This window comes from Rana temporaria, chromosome 1 (genome assembly GCF_905171775.1).
Source record: "Rana temporaria chromosome 1, aRanTem1.1, whole genome shotgun sequence".
In the NCBI taxonomy this organism is placed as follows: Eukaryota; Metazoa; Chordata; class Amphibia; order Anura; family Ranidae; genus Rana; species Rana temporaria.
In genome coordinates this window covers 548,632,559-548,655,182 of record NC_053489.1, presented here as the reverse complement: position 1 = coordinate 548,655,182, position 22,624 = coordinate 548,632,559, and the positions used below count along the sequence as shown (strand labels likewise).

General features: G+C 43.6%; 1 protein-coding gene across 1 annotated transcript in view; it reads left to right on the top strand.

Annotated features, from left to right (window-relative positions):
• The window catches only part of SCRG1 (stimulator of chondrogenesis 1), an 83,011-nt gene extending 61,289 nt beyond the window's left edge, over positions 1 to 21,722 (top strand). The window contains exons 2-3 of the mRNA XM_040333401.1: positions 2,547 to 2,812; positions 21,392 to 21,722. Of these exons, the coding sequence (XP_040189335.1) occupies positions 2,574 to 2,812; positions 21,392 to 21,446 (294 nt within the window). The 5' untranslated portion in view covers positions 2,547 to 2,573 and the 3' untranslated portion in view covers positions 21,447 to 21,722. The remainder of the gene's footprint in view (positions 1 to 2,546; positions 2,813 to 21,391) is intronic.
• Positions 21,723 to 22,624: the final 902 nt, after the last annotated feature.

Genomic DNA, 22,624 nt, shown 5'->3' with positions numbered 1-22,624 from the left:
TATATAATACCCCCGGACACACTGACCTCTATATAAGACCTTTTGACACCTACCAATCACTATATAGGACTCCAGACACATACTGACCTCTATATAGGAATTTGAAATACCTACCAACCTCTATATAAGACCCTCTGACATTACCAACTTCAATATAAGACCACCTGACACTTACCTTTCTCTATATTATACAATCTGACAACTACCTACCTACCTCTGTATAAGACAGCCTGACATCTAACTACCTCTATATAAGACTTAAGACACCTACCTACCTCTATGTTAGACCCACTGAGACCTACCTACCTCTACATAAGACCCCAGACACATACCTACCTCTATATAGCACTCCAGACACTTACCTACCTCTATATCAGACCCTCTGAAAGCTACCTACCTCTATATAAGACTTCCTTACACCTGAATGGTCAGTCCGCCCCTACATAGCACAAATATCCGTACACTGAGTGCCACTCAGTGTACAGATATCAGTGTTATATATAGAGAATAGCACTCGGTGTACAGATATCATTAGGAAAAACTGTGCTAATTACACATAAGGATAGAATTAAACATAAAAGGCAGCAGCTTGCGTGCGATACACAGAGCCAGGAATACAGAGAAAATAAAGCTGCACCAAAATTGAAAATAAAAAATAATAAAATCAAAACTTCAATAACAAGTATTAGGCAAGTCCATAAAATATATGTGGGTGTATAGTCCCAAAGTGCACTAAAGGTGCATACATATACACGATCCTGAGGACAAACACCACCGTGATGTAACAAGTATTTCCACACTGAAGTGACAACCCTCCACCGAGATATGAAGCCTGCTTTCTAGAGGGCAAGCTTAATTTGCAGTCGGCTATAGCCCAGCCGCGGCCTTTACTTAGATGGACTCACAGGAATGCAGGGGGAGACAGGTTCCCGGGGAAGAACTTCCGGCACAATCTCAGGCTCATCCAGATATATGGGTAGAGAAAGGATGCACCATAGTGTAATTCCGTAAAACTTGCTTTTATTTCAAAAACGTATATTGTACTTACAAGAGCAGATAAAGACAGATAAAAAAGAGCAGATAAAAACATGCAGCGTAGAAAACAAAGTGCCGGCCGGCAACTAGCGGAGCCCTTCCTCCTTAGCGTCGTGACGTCACTGCACGTCCTCCCATTTGGGAGGACATGCAATGACATCACCACGCTAAGGAGGAAGGGGTCCGCTAGTTGCCGGCCGGCACTTTGTTTTCTACGCTACATGTTTTTATCTGCTTTTGTAAGTACAATATACGTTTTTTAAATAAAAGCAAAGCCCGCTTTCCAGGCTCACCAGCCCTCTGCCTATTCAATATAATGCATGTGCTTCTACTATGGAGGCTCTCAAAAAATTATAGTTAGGACTGCAGATAATGATGGGGTGCCTTATCGCAGCCTCTGCAGCTTACGCATGTATTTGCAAATGTGTGTTAACTAAATCCCTGTTTTTAACGCAAACTGTTATGCCGCGTACACACCATCACTTTATGTGATGAAAAAAAACGACACTTTCTGTGAAGTAAAAAATGACGTTTTTGAAACTTCAATTTTCAAAGACAAAGTTGCCTACACACCATCGTTTTTTCACAATGATCTTGCAAAGTGAGGTTACGTTCCACCACGTTTTACCATTGAAGCTTGCTTCATAAGTAGCTTCTGGGCATGCGTGGATGAAAAAACGTCTTAGAAAACGAATTTTTTTGCTACACACGGTCAATTTCTGTGAAGTAAAAAGTGCACTTTTGAAAAACGACACATAAAATTGAAGCATGCTTCAATTTTTTTTGGTCGTTTTTTACAAGACATAAAACAACGTTTTCCCCCACACACAGTCAATTAAAGTGACGTTTTTAAAAACGTCATTTTTTTTCATCACATAAAGTGATGGTGTGTATGCGGCATTAGACAGGTTAATTTGGTTGGTAGCAGGCTGGCTGGCAAGTTGAGCTGGGAATTTTCTTTGGTTTTGTTTTACATGAGTCCACTCACCCTCTCTCATCCTGGCCAGCATGTGAGTCCTCTCCCAGCGCTGCGGCAACCACCGACAGGGATGCCATGGTTCACTTCCTCCTCTGAGCATAACCCTCCTCTTATCTGTGTCGTAATCTGTGGGCACCTCCAGGGGCAGACTGAGCCTCTCACGGGGCTCCCTACTGACCCGATTTAAATGGTCAGTCTGCCCCTAGTTGGGGCCTGGCCCCTTGGGACTCATGGGTCCCCTACATGTGTATGGCTGTCCCCCCTGATGACGGCCCTGTTTACAGTATGTATGTGACATCTGAATTTTAATGTTAGAGCTTAAAATGATATATACTGTCTGCTAATACCCTTTGGTGGTGAAATTATGAAAACTGAAAAAAGCCAAGGTACTCATAGCATTATTACAAAAGGGAGTTTTAAGTAAATAAGGGTTGCCTATTCATTCTTTAAATGAAATCCAGCTCTGCCTGTACAGACATCCAAACACACACTTACATTTTAAATGATGTGCCGTTTTTTTTTTTTCTTTCAGGGTAATCTTATTTTTGTCTGGTGAAAAATGAAATTGGCTAGAGTTGTTGTACTATTATTGACTATTGTCTGGGGAATCACTGCTACTCCAGTCGGGCGTCTCTCTTGTTATAAAAAGATTCTCAAAGATCGGAACTGTCATAACATTCCAGAGGGAATGCAGGATCTTTGGCCAATGAATAAAAATCTGCAGGACCACATTTGGGAAGGCACAGGATGTGATATGGTGTGCTACTGCAATTTTAATGAGCTGCTCTGCTGTCCAAGGTAAGATGTGTTGTACTTTATCTTCAGTATTTTATTATTATTAAATGTATTTTCTGTATTTTTACCTTTTGATGTGTGCATGCACAGACTGTTCACTATTAGACATATTACACATAGTACTTAGTCCTATGTTGCAAGGAGCTTCCTAAGGAGCTGTATGGCCTGACCTTCCCCCTCTCCTCTACTGCTGCAATCAATCCGACAACAGCTAGGAAGGAGACGGCTGCTTTAAAGGCAGCTTGTCCTGGCTCTGAGCAGTTTCCTAAGACAAGCAACAGGAAGAGGAATGCAGAGGCTGGTATGTCCCACTTCCCTCTGCATTCTTTCTCTGGCTGCTGAAATGTTTCCGTACTCACCTGTTCTCCTCCAGTTTTTAAATGGACAATAAATCAGGAGCAAGTTCCAGTAATGTACTTACAGTACTATGTCTAACATTCACAAACATTAGTGTCCTTTAGAATGTAAGCTTTATGAGCAGGGCCCGTCCTGTCCCTTCTGTATTGAACTGTATCGTAATTGTGCTGTCCCCCCTCTACATTGTAAAGCAGGGCCGTCTTAATAGCATCATGGGCCCCTGGGCAAAGTAATGCTCTGGGGCCCCTACAATGGAGACAGCGCAGGTAAACAGACATCAAGTAGGTAGGAGGCAGACAAGCGGAGCTTTCCCTTTTGGGTGGAGCTCCACATTAACTACATGAACAATCATTCTGTACAGCAAAGAAACAGTGGGGGAAAATACTACATACATACAAGTAACAAAGCTGTCCTGTGCATATAATATATCTGCTAGATTGATGCCTCTCCAGCACTATGGCCTCTTTACACCCCAGATATCCCCCCAGCACTCTGACCCCTCTACATCCCAGATATCCCCCCAGCACTCTGACCCCTCTACACCCCAGATATCCCCCCAGCACTCTGACCCCTCTACATCCAAGATATCCCCCCAACACTCTGACCCCTCTACACCCCAGATATTCCCCCAGCACTCTGAACCCTCTATATCTCAGATATCCCCCCAGCACTCTGACCCCTCTACACCCCAGATATCCCCACAGCACTCTGACCCCTCTACATCCCAGATATCCCCCCAGCACTCTGACCCCTCTACACCCCAGATATCCCCCCAGCACTCTGACCCCTCTACATCCCAGATTTCCCCCAGCACTCTGACCCCTCTACACACCAGATATCCCCCCAGCACTCTGACCCCTCTACACCCCAGATATCCCCCCAGCACTCTGACCCCTCTACACCCCAGATATCCCCCCAGCACTCTGACCCCTCTACATCCAAGATATCCCCCCAACACTCTGACCCCTCTACACCCCAGATATCCCCCCAGCACTCTGACCCCTCTACACCCCAGATATCCCCCCAACACTCTGACCCCTCGACATCCCAGATATTCCCCCAGCACTCTAAACCCTGTACACCCCTGATGTCCCCCCAGCACTCTGTCCCCTCTACACCCCAGATATCCCCCCAGCACTCTGACCCCTCTACACCCCAGATATCCCCCCAGCACTCTGACCCCTCTACACCCTAGATATTCCCCCAGCACTTTGACCCCTCTACATCCCAGATATCCCCCCAGCACTCTGACCCCTCTACATCCCAGATATCCCCCCAGCACTCTGACCCCTCTACACCCCAGATATCCCCCCAGCACTCTGACCCCTCTACATCCAAGATATCCCCCCAACACTCTGACCCCTCTACACCCCAGATATCCCCCCAGCACTCTGACCCCTCTACACCCCAGATATCCCCCCAACACTCTGACCCCACGACATCCCAGATATTCCCCCAGCACTCTAAACCCTGTACACCCCTGATGTCCCCCCAGCACTCTGACACCTCTACACCCCAGATATCCCCCCAGCACTCTGACCCCTCTACACCCCAGATATCCCCCCAGCACTTTGACCCCTCTACATCCCAGATATCCCCCCAGCACTCTGACCCCTCTACACCCCAGATATCCCCCCAGCACTCTGACCCCTCTACACCCCAGATATCCCCCCAGCACTTTGACCCCTCTACATCCCAGATATCCCCCCAGCACTCTGACCCCTCTACACCCCAGATATCCCCCCAGCACTCTGACCCCTCTACACCCCAGATATCCCCCCCAGCACTCTGACCCCTCTACACCCCAGATATCCCCCCAGCACTCTGACCCCTCTACATCTCAGATATCCCCCCAGGACTCTGACCCCTCGACATCCCAGATATCCCCCCAGCACTCTGAACCCTGTACACCCCTGATGTCCCTCCAGCACTCTGACCCCTCTACACCCCAGATATCCCCCCAGCACTCTGACCCCTCTACGCCCCAGATATCCACCCAGCACTCTGACCCCTCTACACCCCATATATCACCCCAGCACTCTGACCCCTCTACACCCCATATATCACCCCAGCACTCTGACCCCTCTACACCCTAGATATTCCTTCCAGCACTGTAACCATATACCATAAGATACCCCTTGTATTGTGACCCAACTACATCCCTGATACCTCCTACACTGTGGCCCCTATACATCCATTCCTTGGAGTACCAAGCACCAAGCATTCAGCTGCATGGGGCGGGGTCAGAGCATCACTGGCGCTCCGGCCCTGTACCTCCCTGCTGGCTGTGAAATATTATGTATAATTCTGCACAGCATGGCGCACCACTGCCTGCCTGCCTCCCTTGTGTATCCATCACTTTCTGTGCCATCATGGGACCCCTAATTTTGGGGCAGCGTGGGGTCAAGGACCAGTGGTTTTCGGGAAAGTGCAGGGGCCCCCCATGCAGTTGGGGCCCCTGGGCAGTTGTAAAGTGCTGCGTAAACTGTTGGTGCTATAAAAATCATGTATAATAATAATAATAATTATGTACTGTATATTAGCTACATTCAGTGTTTGTATACAAGTGGCCCAGGAACAACAACTTTTTATACTATCCCTGTATCATTTCTACTGTATATGTCAGAAAATGTAGCTTTATTCACATGTGGCCTTGGCCTGAAATAAAATATTTAGGTTATTTCAACTTGAATAATTGGTCACACAAAGCCTGGAGGAGCAAAATATTTCTCACCACAATTCAACAGTAATGACCTTGGTTATTATATACAACGATGCAATGTAACATTTTATATAGTGTTCAAATAGGTTCCATATTGCAGTTTAAAACATTCCCATTCTGTCAAAATAGCAGTTTAAATATTGTCTTTCTACTGCTTGTATAAAGCAATACACTGAAATACCTGTTGAAGAAATTATCATTTCTGTTTGTGGGTGTGAAAACATAAAAAATAAAGCCAGCTGAAAATGTTAAAGATATTGATCATTATACTGCAACCGGCATATGCAAGGTCCATAGCCTGATAAAAGTGATTTCAGAAGCAGCTGACAACAGGCATATAATATTAATCATATCTTTACATTCCTACATTTGTTAACCTAATTTCCATTTTATACCCAACATTGCATAAAATTGCATAGATATTCTAAACTGTGCTATTGCATATGAAAGAAAAAGAGCTGGGCAAGACACTTAAAGCGGGAGTTTACCCCCAAATCAACTTTCTGACATTAGTTCCAGCATACTGCTAACATCTACAGTATGCTGTTTTTTTGTTTTTTTTTCGCTACTTATCGTTTTATGAGCCCTTGTTATCCGGCTCCGAGCGGGGATCGCTTCCGGGTATAGGCGTTCCTAAGCGAAGAGGAGTTGATTGATGGTCGGCTAAAGCACGTCACGGCTTCCGAAAATACCCGAGAGTGACACTCGGGTGTTTACGACACCTGCGCAGTCAGCTCTACACGGCAGGCGCCGTTTAGCGCCGTAAACACCCGAGTGTCATTTCGGGTGTTTTCGGAAGCCGTGACGCGCTTTAGTAGCCCATCAATTAAATCCTCTTCGCTTAGGAACGCCTACTCCCCGCAGGATTCCCCGCTCGGAGCCGGATAACAAGGGCTCATAAAACGATAAGTAGCGTAAAAAAAAAAAAACAGCATACCGCAGATGTTAGCAGTGTGCTGGAACTAATGTCAAAAAGTTGATTTGGGGGTGAACTCCCGCTTTAAGACACGTTGGGGCTGATTTATTAAAGGCAAATAGACTGTGTACTTTGCAAGTGCAGTTGCACTAATTTTCCCCAGAGTTTAGTGAGGTGATTCTTAATTTTACAAAGAATACCCAATCAGGTGCAAGGAAGAAAAAAAAACAGCACTTTTGCTTGCACGTGATTGGATGATGGAAATCAGCTGAGATAGATAGATAGATAGATAGATAGATAGATAGATAGATAGATAGATAGATAGATAGATACATAGATACATAGATAGATAGACAATTGTGCTCATACCCTGGTAGATTTTATTATTTCTTGGCCATTTTTCAGAGAATATGAATGATAACACAAAAACTTTTCTTTCACTCGTGGTTAGTGTTTGGCCAAAGCCATTTATTATCAATCAACTGTGTTTACTCTTGGTAAATCATAATGACAACAGAAACGACCCAAATATAAATAATAAGTGCGGCGCTTATAAGTGTATCTCAACACAGTGATGGTGATAACATACAAATTATAACAGATAATGATGATAAAATGATGAAGTCCATATATCACTATATGTCATACAGGAAAAATAACACACTAAATGTGAAAATAGTCCATGAACAAACAAATATATGACTCTCCAATCGCTGGTGTGGACTGACGAATAACTAATTGTCTGCAGGGATCATGAAAGCATCTAACATGTGAGGTAGGGTACTCTTTCCATGTATGGTGGACTCCAGCTGCTTTACAGCAGTGAGTCTAAAGCGCTTGATGGCCTCTTAGGACCTTGGTCGCTGCAACCAGGATTCCCCGAATGTTGGTGCTTTTCTCAATCCTTAGGACAGAACCAGGACCGGTAGGAATGACAGGAACCAAACAAATCGGCCTTCAAATGCAGGGACGGAGGGAACAAATAGTTCCAACAGACTCAGAAATGGAAAAAAAAGAAGAAGAGTGCTCCAATGGTGCAGGTCAAAACAAACCATAGCAGGTTTTATTTAAAAAGTCATAAAAAAATGACAAAACATCGAAAAGTAAAATGAAAGTGATCACATAAATAAAAGCAATATGGGGTGCTATAATGCAAACCTGACGCATTTTGGCTCAAACAGCCATCAACAGGGGCATATCATTGCACCCCCATAATGCTGGCTTTTATACAAGAAATACCAATCCTACACTCCCCCAAAGGGGCGGGGTCGGAACAGGATGTAGTATAAAGTACTTCCTTAAAACACATATAATAAAATATATATATATATTGTTCAAATTAATTAACAACCAAAATGACCTCCCGTTCTTAATACCGTGTATTGCTCCCTTTAACATCAATGACAGCTTGAAGTCTTTTGTGGTCTTAGTGGATGAGGCTCTTTATCTTCTCAGATGGTAAAGCTGCCTGTTCCTCTTGGCAAAAAGTCTCCAGTTCCTGTAAATTCTTGGGTTGTCTTCCATGAACTGCACATTTGAGATCTCCCCAGAGTGGCTTAATGATATTGAGGTCAGGAGACTGAGAGGGCCACTCCAGAACCTTCACTTTATTCTGCTGTAGCCAATGACAAGTCGACTTGTGTTTTGGATCATTGTCATGTTGGAATGTCCAAGTACGTCCCATGAGCAGCTTCATGGCTGATGAATGCAAATGTTACTACAGTATTTTTTTGATAACAATCTGCAATAATTTTGCCATAAATTTTGACCAAATTTCCTGTGCCTTTGTAGTTCACACATCCCCAAAACATCAGCAATCCACCTCTGTGTTTCACAGTACGAATAGCGTAAATTTCATCATAGGCCTTGTTGACTTCTTTCCAAATGTGGTGTTTATGGTTGTGGCCAAAAAGCTTGATTTTGGTCTCATCACTCCAAATGACTTTGTGCCGGAAGGTTTGAGTCTTGTCTCTGTGCTGTTTGGTGTATTGTAAGCGGGATACTTTGTGGCATTTGCGTAGTAACGACTTTCTTCTGGCTACTACCATGCAGCCCATCTTTCTTCCTGTGCCTCCTAAGGTTCCATGCACACTGGAATAAAAAACGTTGCTTCTACAGGAGTTTTGTGTTCTGCCTGTAGAAGCAACTCAATCTTATCCTTTGTGTCCATATACATTAGGACGTTTACAGGCATATTTTTGAGAACAACGTTTAGAGGCAGGAAAAAAAAACCTTCTCATTCGCGTTTCTGATTGGAGCTCACTGGCAGAAAAAACGTAAAACTCTCCTAAACTCGTCTAAACTTTGTACAAAAAATGCTCTATATGGACGTTTTTTACTCCAAAAAGAACAGACGTTTTTTTAAGCCCAGTGTGCATGGAACCTTATTGTGCATCTTGAAACAGCCACACCACATGTTTTCAGAGTCCTGTATTTCACCTGAAGTTATTTGTGGGTTTTTCTTTGTCTCCCAGACAGTTTTCCTGGCAGTTGTGGCTGAAATTTTAGTTGGTCTACACGACCGTGGTTTGGTTTCAACAGAACCCCTAATTTTCCACTTCTTGTTGGCATTCTCAATTCCTCGGATATCTTTTTATATCCCTTTTCTGTTTTATACCGTACAACTACCTTTTTCTGCAGATCCTTTGACAATTCTTTTGCTTTCCCCATGACTCAGAATGCAAAAAAAATGTCAGTGCAGCCACAATGAGTCCAGAAACTCATTGACCTTTTATACACACACACACCAATTACAAGAAAACAAGATCACGGGTGAGGGTGGTTACCTTTAATAGCCATTCAAACCCCTTTGTGTCAACTTGTGTGCACGTTATCAGGCCATAATCACCAGAGTATGTAAACTTTTGATCAGGGTGATTTGGGTAGTTTCTGTTGTGATTATGATTTAAAAAGAGTAAACAGAGTTAATTCCCCTGTGCGAATCTCTATAGCGGTATGGTGTGCACCCTAAAGGGTATAGGGGGCGCGAGCCTGCCGCGTGACATAGGAGCTGATGCATGTGTCCAGTGGCGTGGCCAAAATGTCTGCCGAGCATCCGCACTGTGTATATCCATCCGCGCTGTTCTGAGATCTGTACACTTTACTATCGTATATGTAGATGGACATGTGCAGGGGGGGGGGCGCTATCTATGGGAGGGGAGAGGGGTGTCTATCCTGATGAAAGGTCTGCACTTAGGATAGGGGGGAGTGTCTATACTGATGGGGATCTGCACTAAGAGGGGGGATTCTATACTGATGGGGGGTCTGCACTAAAAGGGGGAATTATATACTGAGGGGGTCTGCACTAACGAGGGATTCTATACTGATGGGGGTTCTGCACTGAGGGGGGGTGTCTATACTGATGGGGTATCTGTACTGAGGGAGGGGAGTCTTAACTTAGTGGGGGGGTCTACACTGAGGAAGGGGGGTCTGTACTCAGTGAGGAGGCTCTATACTGAGAGAGGGGGGTCTGTACTGAGGGGGTCTACAGGGAGTGCAGAATTATTAGGCAAATGAGTATTTTGACCACATCATCCTCTTTATGCATGTTGTCTTACTCCAAGCTGTATAGGCTCGAAAGCCTACTACCAATTAAGCATATTAGGTGATGTGCATCTCTGTAATGAGAAGGTGTGTGGTCTAATGACATCAACACCCTATATCAGGTGTGCATAATTATTAGTCAACTTCCTTTCCTTTGGCAAAATGGGTCAAAAGAAGGACTTGACAGGCTCAGAAAAGTCAAAAATAGTGAGATATCTTGCAGTAGGATGCAGCACTCTTAAAATTGCAAAGCTTCTGAAGTGTGATCATCGAACAATCAAGCGTTTCATTCAAAATAGTCAACAGGGTCGCAAGAAGCGTGTGGAAAAACCAAGGCGCAAAATAACTGTCCATGAACTGAGAAAAGTCAAGCGTGCAGCTGCCAAGATGCCACTTGCCACCAGTTTGGCCATATTTCAGAGCTGCAACATCACTGGAGTGCCCAAAAGCACAAGGTGTGCAATACTCAGAGACATGGCCAAGGTAAGAAAGGCTGAAAGACGACGACCACTGAACAAGACACACAAGCTGAAACGTCAAGACTGGGCCAAGAAATATCTCAAGACTGATTTTTCTAAGGTTTTATGGACTGATGAAATGAGAGTGAGTCTTGATGGGCCAGATGGATGGGCCCGTGGCTGGATTGGTAAAGGGCAGAGAGCTCCAGTCCGACACAGACGCCAGCAAGGTGGAGGTGGAGTACTGGTTTGGGCTGGTATCATCAAAGTTGAGCTTGTGGGGCCTTTTCGGGTTGAGGATGGAGTCAAGCTCAACTCCCAGTCCTACTGCCAGTTTCTGGAAGACACCTTCTTCAAGCAGTGGTACAGGAAGAAGTCTGCATCCATCAAGAAAAACATGATTTTCATGCAGGACAATGCTCCATCACACGCGTCCAAGTACTCCACAGCGTGGCTGGCAAGAAAGGGTATAAAAGAAGAAAAACTAATGACATGGCCTCCTTGTTCACCTGATCTGAACCCCATTGAGAACCTGTGGTCCATCATCAAATGTGAGATTTACAAGGAGGGAAAACAGTACACCTCTCTGAACAGTGTCTGTGAGGCTGCGGTTGCTGCTGCACGCAATGTTGATGGTGAACAGATCAAAACACTGACAGAATCCATGGATGGCAGGCTTTTGAGTGTCCTTGCAAAGAAAGGTGGCTATATTGGTCACTGATTTGTTTTTGTTTTGTTTTTGAATGTCAGAAATGTATATTTGTGAATGTTGAGATGTTATATTGGTTTCACTGGTAAAAATAAATAATTGAAATGGGTATATATATTTTTTTTGTTAAGTTGCCTAATAATTATGCACAGTAATAGTCACCTGCACACACAGATATCCCCCTAAAATAGCTAAAACTAAAAACAAACTAAAAACTACTTCCAAAAATATTCAGCTTTGATATTAATGAGTTTTTTGGGTTCATTGAGAACATGGTTGTTGTTCAATAATAAAATTAATCCTCAAAAATACAACTTGCCTAATAATTCTGCACTCCCTGTATAGTTGGTGAAAGGTTGGGGGGTGACACCATTTCTTTTGGCACCGGGTGACAAAAAACCCTAGTGACGCCACTGGATATATGTAATGGTAATTTGTGGACACAGCAGAGGGATTGATAACAAAGCCATGTGGAAGTGTGTACAGATCCATTTTTATGCTTCATAAATGTGCTTATGGCATTTTCACTATAAGGAGCACCATTTGAAATCTTAGGGCCAGATCCACATAGAATTGGATAGGCGCAGCGTATCAGAGATACGCTACGCCTCCGTATCTTACCTGGCTTTAAGTCGAATCCTGGAAGATTTTGCGCTGTAAGTTACGGCGGCGTAGTGTATTTCTGGCGGCGGAATTCAAATCGGCGGGTAGGGGGCGTGATTCATTTAAATAAAGCGCGTCCCCGCGCCGATTGAACTGTGCATGCTCCATTTTGAAATTTCCCGCCGTGCTTTGCGCGAAATGACGTCGCAACAACGTCATTTTTTGAACTTAGACGTGACTTACATCCATCCCTATTCACGGACGAATTACGCGAAAAAAAAAAAATTCAAATTTCGACGAGGGAACGGCGGCCATACTTTAACATGGCAAGTCTATCTATACGCCGCAAAATAGCAGCTTTAACTATACGCCGGAAAAAGGCTGCGCGTACGTTCGTGGATCGTCGGAAAAAGCTAATTTGCATACCCGACGCGGAAAACGATGCAAACTCCACCCAGTGGACGCCAAAGTATTGCATCTACGATCCGAAGGCGTACAAAGCCGTACACCTGTCGGATCGAACCCAGATGCCGTCGTATCTTGGTTTGAGGATTCAAACTAAAGATACGAAGCGGGTAATTTGAAAGTACGCCGGCGTATCAGTAGATACGCCGGCGTACTCGCTATGAGGATCTGGCCCTTACTTACTTTTGGGTCAAATTAGCGATAAAGTTCAAAATGAATATAGTTTAATGTGTCTAAAGCCCCGTACACACGGTCGGATTTTCGGCCAACCAACTTCAAAATCCGGCACTTTTCTAATTTCTCCGACCGTGTGTACGTTCCATCGGACCAACTTTTTTGGCTTCAATCGGACAAAAAGTTGGGTCTGTGAACGGACCAACTTTCTGTTCTGAAAAGTCCGATTGTGCAAAGTGCGACCGTGTGTACAGAAAACCATCGGATTTTTCAAAAAAAGCTAAATGCGCATGCCCCGAAATAAAGAGCACCCGGAAGCCAGCTGTCTAGTAAAACTAGCGTTCGTATTTGAAAATGCTCATTCGTCACGCGGCAAGTTTCGAAATCTCAAATAGCAGCGCATATTCTATTTTTCTTTAGAATGTCCTAATATGTACATCTGCTCAACTGGTGATACGGACGGATTAAAAACAAATGTATTTACTTTGGATTTTAGTGTATTTTCTGGATATGAATCCAGCCTTTTTTTTCTTATTTATTTGAAATGCAAAACCAATAAATATCCCCAATTCTTTATGCTGGGCAAAGTAATAACTACCCTATTTATGTCCCTTCAATTTTAGCAAAGGGCCTGCCTACTCACAAACTTACATTTGACTTTCCACACATAATGCACAAGTTTTTAGCATCATCATTTTATTTAGCAAAAAATGGGAAAAATAATAACAGATCCAAATACAAAACAACAGGAAGGCAGCAATTGAATAACTGGTTGACTTGGCAAAGCCTCTGTACCCCAGGGCATACATAAATTCGGTTATAATCTCTAAACTTGGGGACCTGAGCATTAACTAAAATATAAGGAGCCCAAGAAGATTGTGGTCTCCAAAAGATGGGGAGCAGCAGCAGCAGACATATTTGTGCCCAGGCTGTGGTACTTCAACAGGCTGATATTTCAGCATACCAAACTGGCCAACACTCTCCACACTTCACACCTCATCAGCTGAAGCGTTATAATTTTTAACACTCACACCACAATACAAAAAACAATAATATCTAAAAAATAAAGATTTTATGCCATAATTCGAGCATTTTTTCTTAAGCCAAACCAAACAAAACATACTCAACTACAAATAATAGCAAAAATATGTTCAAAATCATAGATATTTAAATATAAATTAGTATCCCCTAAAATCGGGGCTCTGAGTTGGCCACTGACCCCCATGCTGCTGTGGTGGGTTGGCTTGCTGGGGTGGGTTGGCTTGCTGGGGTGGGTGGGCTTGCTGGGGTGGGTAGGTTGGCTGGGGTGGGTAGGTTGGCTGGTGTGGCTCGGCTTGCTGGGGTGGGTGGGCTTGCTGGGGTGGGTAGGTTGGCTGGGGTGGGTAGTTTGGCTGGTGTGGCTCGGCTTGCTGGGGTGGGTGGGATTGCTGGGGTGGGTAGGTTGGCTGGGGTGGGTAGGTTGGCTGGTGTGGCTCGGCTTGCTGGGGTGGGTGGGATTGCTGGGGTGGGTAGGTTGGCTGGTGTGGCTCGGCTTGCTGGGGTGGGTAGGTTGGCTGGTGTGGGTAGGTTGGCTGGGGTGGGTAGGTTGGCTGGTGTGGGTAGGCTGGCTGGTGTGGGTAGGTTGGCTGGTGTGGGTAGGCTGGGTGTGCTTGGAAGCTTGTCTGTTGTTGGTAGGCCTGTTGTACATTGGCTGGAGGTGTGTGATCTATATCACAGACATGTGAAATAGGGGTTAGCTCCCGTTTCCTGGCCTTGCTAAGGAGCTGGACCATGATCCCCTCACATAGCTCCCTTTGATCGGCATCAATTTCCCGTAGTTTGTTTGCTATAAAACAGCCAAACCCTTCTGCACTATCGGGTGCTGTGGTGATGACCGATGTGGCCCTACTTAGAAATTCAGCCGTGGCATCATCCAGATGTTGCCTCTTCTTGGCCCTTTTCCTAGGAGGGTTCAGTGTAGGGATTCTACATTGTGTGGACTGTCTGCTGGGCCCAGCCTCTTCTTGGCTGGCAACGTCCTGTGTCTGAAAAAGGAGCATCATTTTATTTTCTTGCCATCATAACAACACATTAACATCATAGTCAGGGGCGTACCTAGAGCATTTGGCACCCGGGGCAGATCCAATATCTGGCCCCCCCCCCCCCACACGTTAAAATGTACAAACACCCCACTGTGCCCCCTGCATACCTCTGCATCCTTCAATATCATTTTTTTACTACTGCGTACCCCTCTCCACAACTGCACGTCTGGACCCCTTTACATTACCCAGCACCCTACACCTCTGGTCATGTCACCCCCCTAGCAACGCCACTGATCATAGTATATCTGAATGCACATATTTTCAGGAATACTATACCTGTGTCAAGCTGAGCTCCTCCTCCTCCTCCTCCTCCTCCTCCTCATCCTGAGTTGGTTCAGCCTCAGTATCTGTGGCCTCTGCTGATGCGGATGCAAGTGTGGACAGATGTTTTCTTGGCTCTGTTTGGTCCTTTAAAAACATCAGGCTGCTGAAGTACCATAGCTTGGGCACATAAACATCATCTGCTGCCGCTCCCGATCTTTTTGAACACTCAATCTTCTTGAGCTCCCTCTTAAAAGTGCTCCTCAGGCCCCCAATTTTTGCTTTTATTTGGGTCTCGTTGGCCCTGGGGTACACAGTCTTTGCTTCTGCCACCAGTTCATCAATTGCTGCCTGCCTTTTATTTTTATTGGAGTAGTCTTTATTGGTGACCTGCCACAGACATGTGTGTGATCTATAGAGATCAATAAAAGCAGTGATGAATGCTTTGGAATTAAGCTTTCCACCCTTTGCTTTTCGGCATTATTTGGATGAGATATCTGCAATAAAGGATACAATACGACCAATAAGTGCTTGCTGTAACTTCCTAACCTGCTTATACAATCTCTGTTTGCTCTAAGCTAAATCATGCAGTAACCACTAGTGTCCCAATGTATTCACCTACCTTCGTTCCGCGTAGACCTTCGGCTGCACGTAGAGTCGTTCCGTTAGGTTCGTGCATGCGTCCGTGACATCGAGCGCTCGTTCTTGATTTATATAGCCTACGCATGCGTGAAGCAACGCTCTACGTGCGTCATGACGCTGGGGCGGGACCACAATCCTTTTTCTTCATGCGACATTCTGGGATGTGTGAGGGAGAATGTGATGGCGGAACCCACGAAAACGAATAGGCCCCGCAGTGGAGGCGTTTATAGAAAACACAAGGCCACCCCCATGAGCAAGGGGGAGATGGTGGAGATGGTTCGCATCTTTGAAAAGTACGATTACGATTATAAACTTGAAAATTATGATAGGCCCAACAGCCATAAAGACTGGGTTCTGGAGAAGGTCCTCGCGGTATTGGAAGGAGATTATGGTATCCAACGAACGAAAGACCAAATCCGCAAACGATGGTCAGATTTGAAGCACAGAGAGCAAGAAAATTTAGAAGCCATTCACTGCACCATTATCAAAAGAAGTAAGTACATGTAATTTGAGAATTATTTGTCTGTACATTATAGATGGATGAAATTTAATGATTTAGTTTTCTGGTGGGGCCTACAGAAGAAGTTAATGGAAGTTTAAAAGCAGTTCATTACAATTGTAAAGTTTTTATTATGTCTTGGCTACTTTTGGCAAATCCTTAATATACTGTATTCTAATTTTTTCAACAGGACAAAGGCACAGAGAAAGACACCACAGGGGACAAAGGGAGGCTTCCCTTGGCCGGGCTCCAACAGGGGAGAGAACAGGGGAGACAACAGGCCCCAAATCTGCCCCAAAACGTAAGTTAAGAAAAATGCTTATGTGCTTTTGCCAGTGACAGGGGTGTTTAGAGATAAAACAAACGCCATGGTGTCAGGACTGAACTTAAGGGGTACATTACACTTTATGTTAGATGCGTGGCTCATCACTGACCATTAATGACGCATTTACAGGGTAGAGATGGGTAGAGGAGAGTCCCTGGGGATCAGAGTCACACAGAGTCACGCCTGCTAGATTTCACATCATATAAACCATATTGCCATAGCAAACAAGAGTGATGGGTGCCATCTGCCTGAGTTGTTTAATGTGGCCTAGATATAGACATGTCTTCATAGATTTTATATGACATCATACTCCTGTTCCCTAGCATAGCGTTTATTGTAATAATGCATAGTGTAGTACACTAGTGTGGCGCAAACTGGTTCACCAGGGCAAGGTTGGTGGACTTTAAAAGCAGCACATGTGATTATGTTAATATAATGTAATTTTGGCAACGATTCATAGATGATTTATTCTTTCATTTTAGAGGATTGTGAGTGTGCTCAACACCAACCTTTGCAGGATTTGGAGGATAGTGCCGGACCCAGCAAAGAGCCACCAGTCGACAGCACATCCCCAGACACCAGATATGCTGAGGGTGAAGGAGTGCAAGAAATGCAAGATGAGCCTTCGGAGGTTGTTGTTTGCCACAGTAAGTTTTTGGAACATGTGCCTTGCAAAATCAACACCTGTTTTTTTTTTCTAGGTCCACACCACACACGCCTACACCACAATAGCAAATTATTTAGTGTATTCCAAATTTGAGCATGTAGAAGGGAGAGGTGGCAGTGGTGTTTAGGTAGATGCATTTGAAGACACATGGATATGCACCTGGCCCAAGATTTACAGAGTATTATCTGTACATTCACTAGTAGTGTAGGTGTATTATGAAGATGAAAAAGGTTGTTAGGACTAATTGAGTGTCTAGGTTTAGGTAAGTATTTCAAGAAAATAGACCCCATTGTAACATTTTGGTTTATTTTGTGATTGCCTCAGTCACTTCACCATCAAACACATACTAAATTTTTGTCTTTTTCCAAGGCCACCAACTACCAGGATGCACTATTGGTCGGATCAGTGCTGATATGCTGCAGGCAATGACAGAGCTGGAAAATCTCAAGGAGGCTGCCACTGGTGTTCAGAGACGAATCCGGGATTATTACGACCTGTTAGCAAAATTTTAGTTTTTTTCTATCGTTGTTTTATAATTACAAATGTTCCCTCGTGTTCAAGGTTTTATCATGGAAATATTTGTAATTAGCCTTGTTTGCACATGCTCAGTTTGTGAAAATTCAAAGAATTTGCACTAATTCTATTTGCACTACGCACATTTTGTAAAATCTGAGTTTTTTCGCCAAAAAAAAGTGTTAATGGTAGGTCATTACCACAAAATGACTATCTTTATGTGTGATTTCAGGGTCTCAGCTGAGTGTTTATCCACTCTTCTTCTCCTGGTGCCTACAAATGTCATTTTGTTATATTTTAAGGGCTTGACCTTAAAATCATACAAAAATGCACATATAGAAATGCCCAATGTATCGAGGCCAAAAGTGGAACAACTTGTCATTCTGACCCTGGGATTGCACCAGGAGAAGGAGAGTTGGTAAAGACTGTGCTAAGGGTCAGTTCACATCAGACGCAGTTCCATTCATTTTGGTGTGCATTTTTGTATGCGACAAAGATGCAGGCACAGGGTTTGACATGCACTCCATTATGGTTCCGGTCGGCTCTAGCTCACAACATGGTAGTCCGTTTCCGGTGATAAGGCTAACTACATGTTGTGAGCTACAGCCAACCACAACCCACGGGGCGCATGGAGACCACTGTGCATGCATTTTTACCACACCCAAAAATGGAACACAGAATGAACAAAAGTGCATCTGGACAGACATTTACATTGCTAATTTTTTATTTGTTGCGTGAAGAAAGCTGAAAAAGGAAAAATTTTGATGTAAAAAAGTTTGCTATGTCTAGGGCTGAGTTTGAAAAGATGCATGTTTAGCATTTTACCCAAAAAATACACAATTGTGTTATTCCTGAACTAACAATGTTTTTTGATTTTGTAAACTGCCAAAAAGTGACATTGGATTGTGCAGGATTGAACAAATATATTTTTTGAAACATTTTGTGGATTATTATTTATCTGATCACTACTACCAGTATATTTGCATATGGAAAAGGTGTGTATCAGAAACAAAAAGGCATAATAATAATACACATAGCTGTTTGTAACTTTAGAAAGGCTAATTAAACATTTGGTTGTTCTAAAATATTTAATGGTAATCACAGCAACATTTCATTAATCAGTAAAATAATAGTAATAAACAAACATAACAGCATCTTGGAAACAAATTTAAGGTTTTCAAAAGGAACATCATAAAGGTTCACAAAAAACTAAAGGACATCTTGCTGCCAAGGCACTGCCCCTCTACCCACAAAATACTCCATATATTGCTCCCGCACCAGACGGGCATTCTGGGAGGAGACAGCAGGTCGAGTTTGTTGCAGGGCTGGCATCACTGCATCTTCAGCTGGACGTCCACCTGAGGGGTCATCAGTATGCCCGGAACCTATGTAGTTAGCAGCATTCCTCCGTAGAAAATTATGGAGGATGCAGCAGCACAAAACAACATGATTTAGTTTGTATTCCGCCAAGTGAATGGCAGTCAGAAAAAGCCTAAAACGACATGACAAAATGCCAAAGGCGTTTTCAACCACCCTTCTGGCACGAGATAGTCTGTAGTTATATATCCGTTGCTCACGAGTGAGGTTCCTCATTGGAAAGGGCTTCAAAAGATGTTCCCCAAGAGCAAACGCCTCATCTGCCACAAATACAAAGTTGAGGCCCTCCACGTTGTCCTGCGCAGGTGGCAAATGTAAGGTGCCAGACGTAAGACGCTGATAGAATTCGGTATGAGCCATGACACCTCCATCAGAATGACGACCATTCATACCGACATCAACATATAAAAACTCATAATTTGCTGAAACAATAGCAAGCAGAACTATGCTGTTAAAGCCCTTATAATTATAAAAAAAAGAGCCTGAGGCCGGTGGAGGAACAATTCGGACATGTTTGCCATCAATGGCACCCCCACAGTTGGGAAAATTCCACTGATTGGCAAACTGGGCTGCAACATCCTGCCATTCCTCACGGTTTGAAGGAAACTGTGGAGTGAAGCAAAGAAAAATTAGTTAAGACTTGAGCACAAAATATTATCAGCATTTTGAAAACATACATTATAGGGGCAAGAGAACACTAAAATATATCAAAACATTTGTGGAATAACAATTAAGAAGCAGAGCAAATAATATGCTTCATGACTCCCTCTGGTGGCAGATTAAATACATTTTGTGTAGATAATGTTAAATGCTTAAAGCTTGGCAAGTGGTAAGAACTCTTTCCTTTGCCATGGGACCAATATGGTGAACCAAGGAAGGATCAGGTTGCAACCGACTTGGGTTTTTGTGACTGTCACACCAGAGGGTAGACAATAACATAATATATACAAATAAGACAAAGTACTAATAAAATATTTTGGAGAAATCATGAAGTGTATCAAATGTGAAAACAAAGCAAAAAACTTACCCGAATATAGTCCTTCTGCAGGACTTGAATAATGGCACAGCAAGTGTCCGGAATTATGTGTCCCAGAGCCTGGGGAGAGATCCCAGTAGTAAACTTTATGTCCTGTAGATTTCTCCCTGTCGCCAAATATCGCAAAGTGGCTATGAGCCGTTGCTCTGCAGGAATAGCAGGCCTCATACAGGTGTCCTTCTTGCTAATATATGGGGACAGCAAGTTTAGAAGACGCTGGAAGCAGGCATCGGACATCCGAAGATAGTTCCGAAAATCATTCGGATTATTTTCCTGCAGCTCCCTCAGCAATGCCATATGTGAAAATTGGTCCCGATGAAGCAACCAATTTTTGGTCCAAACAGTCCTCCTCTTCCTGGTCCTGGTCCGGGCTTGAGCAATAGCCAGAACTCCAAGACCATAAATAGCCCGTTCTCTCGCTGGATTCCGCAACATCTCGTTATCGAGCGAACGCACGCAAAGTAACGAGCAAAAAGGCACGAAAATGGAAATCGGGAAAGCACTCACACGAAACGTAAACTAACTATATAGTAGCTGATGGAACGCAACGCGGGACGTACGAAACTTGAACTTCCTCTTTGAATCGCGTGGCCGTACGTTAAAACGTCACTACGTTCGTGTTGGTTGAGGAAAAAGTCCGAGTGTGTGTATGCTATGGGTGTGATCGGACAAATCAATTAAGTCAAAAATCCAAGGGAAATTTTGTTGGATGTCCGACCGTGTGTACGAGCCTTAAGACAATGGTATATTGGTGATGATCCAAGAACAGCCTAGCAGTAAAATGTCCCTTGGAAATTTTGAATGTTAGCAACTATGAACATACACAGGGTATATACAGAGGAGGAAAAAAAACAATGTGGAATTATACTGTAGGGGATGCTGCACAGTCTGCAGACACAGAGCTGGCAAAAAGACTTAGTAGGGGCTCTGTTTTTCCCATGTATTGGCAGTTACAGCCAGGCTATTTGGATGTGAGAGCACAACTGAAGTGCTATTATACTCTCACAATGATGCTTCTGTTCCTTCCCCCTAAAGCATCAGCTTGTGAACATGTTCAGAGAGAAGCCAGCTTGTATTAACATGTCGTCTACTGTGTCTTCAAGGTGCCAGATTGCTGTTCTCAAAAACTCCAACAACTTCCAATCCCATTAATAAATGGCATCAGAGCAATACTATTTAGTGTCCCAGAAACCTTTGCAGAACGTGAACGTAAATTCTGTTTCTTGTTTTACAGAGAGATTTTCTTTGGGCCGAAGATTTCCTTTGTGATTCCTTGTACCACCCACTGATAAACAAAGCAAACATTGTGCAGGAGGAAGAGAATGCCTGGTACAGAAAATGTGACGTTTTCCAATAAAATACTCTCACCTCTTTGTTACTTTGTGTTGCCCCCAGCGGAATGATCTGTTTGTCTCCTTTATTCATTTTTTTTACCACACTATGATTATGAGGACAGGCCACAAAAAGTTATTCTGTTTACCAATACGATGATTAATACTAATTCTATGTGCACTTTCACATTTGTGAAACAGAGCTGCTAAAATTAAAAAGATTTGAATTCCCAATGGTGTTTATGTTATTTGTAGTTGCATTATAATGTAATGCATACAGAAACCCACAGAGATATATATTTCATTCTTATATATATTCTTCTTTCCGGACCCATTCTGACACAAATTCTTAGGTTAAAGGGCTTGAAAAAAAAAATCCCCCAAGCTAAAGTGTATCCCAATGCAGCTTTGAAGGCATGCATAATTATACTCCAAGCATGGCAATAAATTAATTATGTGGCCTACTGAAAAGTTCTAAAAGATAATCAAAGCTAAGAGGAAAAAGACGTACTAAAAGAAATACAGAGCCTCAAAATGATGACTTAAAAAAAAAAAAATGATAGTAGCCTAGCTGTCTCTTAGAGCCCATTCACACCTAGGCGTTTTGTCGCCTGTAGTGTGACGCCCGCTGCCGCCCCGACACGCCAGAGGGATGATGTAACATTGCCCTCTATGGAGATGGTTCACATCTCCATGCCTGCCGCCTGCCGCCTGAAAAAAAGTCCCGGACCTTTTTTTCAGGCGTCTTTCGGCGTTCGGCATAGGAGATGTGAACCATCTCCATAGAGGGGGTGAAGGCTGCATTCACAATCGCGGTACAAAACGCCGCTATTTGTCGCTGCAATTCGCGGGACAAAACACGCGATTTAGTACGCCGAGGTGTGAATGCAGCCTGACATCAGGCAAAAGTACTGATTTATTCCAGGTCAGTGGCTCAGATGAGCTTAAAGCGGAGTTCCAGCCACAATTTCACTTTTTATATATAAATGCCCCTGTAATACACAAGCTTAATGTATTCTAGTAAAGTTAGTCTGTAAACTAAGGTCCGATTTGTTAGGTTGTTACAGCATTTAGACACTTTATAAAATAGAAATTGACTGGGGCCATCTTAAGTGTGGGCATCATGAAGCCAGACT